The sequence below is a fragment of the Zerene cesonia genome, chromosome 19 (assembly GCF_012273895.1).
Source record: "Zerene cesonia ecotype Mississippi chromosome 19, Zerene_cesonia_1.1, whole genome shotgun sequence".
Taxonomy (NCBI): domain Eukaryota; kingdom Metazoa; phylum Arthropoda; class Insecta; order Lepidoptera; family Pieridae; genus Zerene; species Zerene cesonia.
Genome location: NC_052120.1, coordinates 10,016,004 through 10,022,632, shown reverse-complemented (window position 1 = coordinate 10,022,632; position 6,629 = coordinate 10,016,004). Strand labels below are relative to the sequence as shown.

At 37.8% G+C, this 6,629-nt stretch overlaps 1 protein-coding gene across 1 annotated transcript in view; it reads left to right on the top strand.

Annotated features, from left to right (window-relative positions):
- Window positions 1-5,990, top strand: part of LOC119834483 (protein croquemort-like) — a 27,613-nt gene extending 21,623 nt beyond the window's left edge. The window contains exons 7-11 of the mRNA XM_038358853.1: window positions 1,820-1,928; window positions 2,914-3,074; window positions 3,539-3,643; window positions 4,737-4,884; window positions 5,710-5,990. Coding sequence (XP_038214781.1) covers window positions 1,820-1,928; window positions 2,914-3,074; window positions 3,539-3,643; window positions 4,737-4,884; window positions 5,710-5,829 — 643 coding nt within the window. The 3' untranslated portion in view covers window positions 5,830-5,990. The remainder of the gene's footprint in view (window positions 1-1,819; window positions 1,929-2,913; window positions 3,075-3,538; window positions 3,644-4,736; window positions 4,885-5,709) is intronic.
- Window positions 5,991-6,629: the final 639 nt, after the last annotated feature.

The following is a 6,629-nucleotide window of genomic DNA, read 5'->3' as shown; positions in this document are numbered from 1 at the left end:
CAGATTCGAAATTCAAATGTAATATTTTTTTATAATTAAGTGTAACAGTATTTATGGCCAGACTAAGTATACTATACTCGATGTATGCACGTGAGTGGTGTTTGATTTTGGGCTTTATCTACGGGGGTGTTAGAGTCATTCTTTCTTGAAATTGCTGAGATGATATATTCGAGTGAGCGTAGGGGGTGAAGGGTACTATGGAGAAGCTGCTCATACGGGGGAGCTATTACTCGCTCTCACATAAAAAAGTAGTTAGGTTTCATGAATTTGTCCAGAAATGAGAAAATATATGACAACTACCTTTCCGCCCGCGACTTCGCCTGCGTGGTCAAGGGAAGTTGCCATGAGGTTTTTTGTCGCATTAAAAAGTAGCTTATGTCACTTACAAACCTCCCAACTATTACACAAAAATTACATCAAAATACCTCTGTTGCATCGTGAAAGTAAGACAAATAGACAAAAACGTTCGCACTCATTAAAAGTAAAGATAATAACCATATTATTAAAGCATGAAATGTGTATCTAATTACTTAAACTATGTCAAGCGGAACAACGCTCGAATTGCATTCGCGATAATAGTCGTACATTTAATATTTATTTAAACAACACTACACTTGAAGCACCCATCGACCCTTTTATAAGGATAACAATTAGAGGATTTGTCCTACTAATATAATCCTACTATATAATATATATCCTATCCTACTTCTTACTAATATTATAAATGCGAAAGTCTATTAAGTAAGGATGTGTGCGTTTGTTGCTCTTTCAGGCATAAACTACTGAATCGATTGCAATGAAATTTGGTACGTAGACAGCTGGACAACTGGAATGACATATAGGCAACTTTTTATCCTGATATTCCTACGGGATACGGACTTACGCGGGTGAAACCGCGGGGCGCAGCTAGTTTAAAAATAGTTCTAAGTGCCATTATCTATTGTTTGACGTAACGACTATATAAGACTAAATGAAAAAATCTAGTCAAGCGCGAGTCGGAAGAGGAGAAGCTGCAAAAATACATCGTTTGTGTTGAAAATTTCTACGGTAACTCTTACGGTTCATGAGACAGATGTAAGGATAGACAGACGTACGGACAGCGTGGTATTAGTAATCAGGGTTCCGCTATAAAAATTCTTTAACCATTAGAAAGCTGCAACCTCTCTGAGGGGCTACATATGTACTACGGGCGAAGCCGGTGCGAACAGCTAGTATATTCTAAAATTGGTAGTCCATGGAGGTCTTTGAAATGTAATCACGTAAAGGTCAACGTGTTAAAATCAATGCAGTAGGTAAAGATATACTAATATATGTATAAATGGCAAAGGTGACTGAGTGACCGATCTATCAATGCCCAGCCCATACTACTGGACCGATCGGGATGAAATTTGGCAAGCAGGTAACCAATATAATATAGGCATCTGCAAATAAATGACTTTGATAGATTCATGAAAGTTTGAGTGTGCGTTAAATGTGCGTATCTATACTAATATTATAAAGCTGAAGAGTTTGTTTGTTTGTTTGTTTGTTTGAACGCTCTAATCTCAGGAACTACTGGTCCGTTTTGATAAATTCTTTCACAAGTAGATAGTCCATTTATTGAGGAAGTCTTTAGGCAATATATGTACCACGGGCGAAGCCGGGGCGGACCGCTAGTTTTTTTATAAATTAGTGACCCTAAATACAATTTATTGAGTTTGCAGATTTAAATGATTAATTAAATTTATCAAATTCTTTAATCAACCTGTATACAGTACAATAAGCATGGATTAATTATTAAAATAGCTGAGATCTTATGCCCCGTACACGCGTTTTCCAGATACATGGTGCTGGCCAAGAACGAGACAATAAGTGTGTTGGGTATAGAAGGGCAGAAGTATGTGGCCAACGACTCTCTTTTCGACAACGGCCACAAGTATCCAAGTATGGTGAGTTTAAGGTTACATCTTTCAGCGTGCAAGTTAATGCCGCGTCTAGTGCTCGGATAATAATATTAAATCGAGTTAAAGACATTATTTTTAATCAGATAAAATATTATGTTCACACCTAGGCGTGCTATTCCACTATACTACTAAAACTTAACTAAAACCTTATTTTTTTCGAGATTCCGTACCCAAAGGGAGTTTAATGCGGGAATCGAGCACGCTTCGGCACGAATTGGGCCAGCACAACACCTAACAATGTAAATTGTCATAAAGCTGTCTTAATAGCCTCACTAGTTGGAGCTACTGTCTATGTCTTAATATTGTTCTTAATCTGTGGTCGTATTATATAATCTCTCTTGTGTCAACTGTTTTGATGTGTTAACTGGGTTAGGAATAAATCTCAGTATATCATCATCATCATCAGCCCATACATATGTTCCCACTGCTGGGACACAGGCCTCCTATGAGGGTTCAGACCATAATCCACCACGCTGGCCAAGTGCGGGTTGGCAGATGTCACATGTCGTCGAACTTTGATTCTTGGACATGCCGGTTTCCTCACGATGTTTTCCTTCCAACGTTTCAAGCAGTGGTGATGTTATGCACATGCGCGGATAAATTGAAAAATCAATTTATTTCCTGCACGCTCGCTCGGTCTCGAACCGCGACTTATCGATTTTGAAGTGGAGAGTCGAGGTGAGGTTCTCACCGCTGAGCCACCACTTTCCCACTAACCCATCACCATGTGCCCGCCTCCTTGGTATAGTGGTTAACGCGTGAGCGTAGAACCGAGGGGTCCTGGGTTCAATTCCCGGTGGGGACGCACAAAAAAAAATATGTCTCGGTCTGGCAGGACACAGAAGGTTGATCGCCTACTTGTCTGTAAAGAAAATCGATCAGTGAAACAGATGTACATCATCTGCCCCATACCCCACTAGGGGACACGGGACTTCACTTTTTTATCACCATGTGCCCATTTCCCCCGCAGGCGTGCTACTGCGACGAGGTGCGCGACGCGGACTGCCTGCCGGCGGGCGCGCTGAACGTGTCCGCGTGCCGCTTCGGCGCGCCCGCCTTCGTCACGCTGCCGCACTTCCTCGGCTTGGAGCCGCCCTACCCCAGCAAAGTTGTCGGCTTGAATCCTACGCCGTGAGTGGCTTGTGAATTGTATAGTGTGCGAGTGAATTTGGGGGAAATGGTTGTTTGTTTGGTGAGTGTGTGGGGTGGGTGAGTGGGTTGGGTGTAAGGGTTGAGTGAGACGGTTGGGTGAGTGGGTTGGGTGCGCGGATTGAGTGAGATGGTTGGGTGAGTGGGTTGGGTGAGTGATTTGAGTGTGCGTGTGTAGTGAGACGGTTGGGTTAGGTTAGGTTAAGTGAGTGGGTTGGTTAGCAATGGTTTTCACTTCTTTTTTATCTCTTCTAATGCATAGTTAAATTTTATTGTAAAAGATTTCTATTATAAAATAAAAACCTCAAGTATCCGCGAGTTCATAGGAAATGTGGGACATGTTTCACTGTACATAAAAGTCACACCATACGATCGCTCCGTTGCGACGCGAAAGATAGACAAACAAACACACCTTCGCGTTTATAATATAAGTGTATGTCTTCCAGCGACATGGTCTTCAGTGTAGCGCTGGAAATGTTCACTGGGATGCCGTTGGAAGTGTTTGCGCAGTTACAAATCAACTTGCTGGTCAGACATGTGGGTGAAATCACGTAAGCATATAGATTTTTTTCAATTTTTTTTGTATAATATAGTTTATAATCTTAATGTATAAAAATTCAGTGTCATGATGTATGTGCCCAATGAACTCTTCACCAATTTTGATTGATGATTTTGATAAAAATTTTGGCATTTTATGTGTCATTTGATCCAACTTAAGATATAGAATAGTTTTTATTTCGATCAATTATCCCAATTTTAATATATTTTTTCAGTTACTCAGCCACAGCCACGTGTGGCCGGGTACACTAGTAGTTTAAATTGAATAACATTCAAGTATCTTCTAGTGTTTGCGAAGTAACGTTAATTTTTCGTTTCTCCATTTTACGTCAGAAATCAAAAGAGGCTCATGTCGAATATTAGATACTTAATTATTTGATAGTAATAAGAATCCTACTAATATTATAAATGTGAAAGTTTGTAAGGATGCGTGTGTGTGTTTATTGCTCTTTCACGCAAAAACTACTCGACCGATTGTAATGAAATTTGGTACGTAGACAGCTGAACAACTGGAATAACATATAGACAACTTTTTATTCCGATATTCCTACGGGATACGGACTTACGCGGGTGAAACCGCGCGGTGCAGCTACTTTACGTAAAATTTTACACAGCTGCCTAATTGATGTAGTCAGTTAACAAAGTGAGGGTAGTTGGGCCGATCGAACACCAACGCACAATGCCAACGAATGCGTAACATTTCTAAGTGATTCGACATTTTTTTGAGATTCGATAGCTAAAGTAGTTTTAACAAATTGTGAAAAGCGACATCTCGTATCTCAACTGATAAATCATTTATCCAACAGAATATTAAACAACAATTGATCATCGACGCAAAGTGTCCGTTACTAGCTGCGCCCCGGTATCACCCGCGTAAGGGATATCGAGATAAAAGTTGCCTATATGTTATTCCAGTTGTCCAGCTGTCTACGTACCGAATTTCATTGCAATCGGTTCAGTAGTTTTTGCGTGAAAGAGCAACAAACAAACACACATCCTTACAAACTTTCACATTTATAATATTAGTAGGAAATAGGATATAGGTAAGGATTATGACTAAATCGAGTTTGAATTTCGCGTCATCAGCATCAACAACCAGCTCCCGGACCCTGACACTCTGGTGCCCATGTTCTGGTTCAAGCAGGAGGTCAACATAAGTGACGACTACGCGAGGCTCGCCAAGTTCGCGCTCAACCTGAGATACTGGATGCCATTCGGTTTCTACGCTTTGACTGTGAGTGTGCTGGTCTAGGTCTAGGTCTAGTCTGGTCTGGTCGAGATCGCCGTCGAGCGACAAGGCCGCCGTGTACATGTTTGTTTATGTAGAGACAGAGGTGTGTGCAAAATGTCACTACATAGTATAAAACAAAGTCGCTTTCTCAGTCCCTATGTCCCATGCTTAAATCTTTAAAACTACGATACACATTTTGATGAGTTTTGTTTTTTAAATAGATAGATAGAGATTAAAGAGGAAGGTTTTTTGTATAAGAACATAAATTAAACTACTCTGAATTAACGCGTGCGAAGCCGCGGTCAAAAGCTAGTTGTTAATACACAAAACCTGCAAGAACTCAAATATTAACTGTTTATTTAATTTTGAACTTTATAGTATTGAAATGATTTTTAAATGAGAAATTTTACAGACAGGCTAGGTCTTTTTAAGCGGGTTCGAATCCCGGCTCGTGATCAAATTTTTTCTATTCTTTCAAATTTTCTCAATTAGCTATTTGTTCACTATTGGTATATTTTAATTAAGAACTATGTTAAATGATTGCTTCGTTCATATTTAGTTGTAATTTTTTGCGGGTGATGTTTCTTTTTTTTTTTTTTAGTCTGTCTATTTAGAATGTTAATATAACAAAAAGAGAATTATACACGGACGAGAGAAAGATTTCTATATTTATAACATTGCACCCGTGTAAAGCCGGGGCGGGTTGCTAGTAAGTCATAGGTATATAAGTAGCACACCTTATGTCGTAGTTTTTGTACAGATAATATAAAAATATAGAAAAAGAGAGAAAGAGAGAGATAGAATTAGAGTTCTAATTTTTTTTTTCAGGGTATCGGCGTGATATTATTAATAATTGGTATATGGATATTAGTAAAAAAATTATTGAAGTCACCAGAATCTCCCATACTATCGGGAGTGTCCCAAGAAGACCTGGCCAACGAACGGTAGAATACCGTTAAATACCGGTTAGTTAAGATGATACCGGTGCAATACCGATTTTTAATCGGTGCGATACGTTTCGTTACGATTCTGAAAACATACAGGATAAGTTAACGAATGGATATCGATGACATTGTTATATGTTAAAAAAAATCGATGTTTTTATATTTGTTTTTCAAAAATATTGTGTTTACGTTAAAATCGGGTAAGAATTAAATGCAGTGAATACCGGTTTATCGGTAAGATGTTTTGATATTATATCGTTATGTCATGAGGGTATGTGTAAAAATGTGTAGCTGACTCAGTGGATACTGGTATTTATATATCGTTTTTTTTCTTCTTATATATCGATACCATTTATTGTAAATATAGATAATATAATATTATATTGTTAAAACCGGTAATGTTATACTAGCGAATTTTAGGAATATGGTTCTGTTACCGATTGTTATATCGATTTCATTCAATTAAGACAATAATCAGTGAGCAGTTTATATTTCATTTACTTTAATGTAAAATAATTTTTTTATACATTAACTGATACTTATACAAAATGATGATAGTGTTTGTTTTTATCACAAGTGTTGATATTTTTTGTATTTTAATTTTACAACGTACTTTTGTATTGTTCAGTGTTTTTATTATTTTTTATTTATATATTTTTATTTTTTATTAAATAACATTTTCTATATAAAGTGTAATATTGTTTTCTGTACTGTAAATAAATTAAATGACTCTTTGTTGGAGTCTCCGCCTCGATTAGAACGTTTGTTCTATTTGTTTGTTTAAACAAATAATTAAATCATACA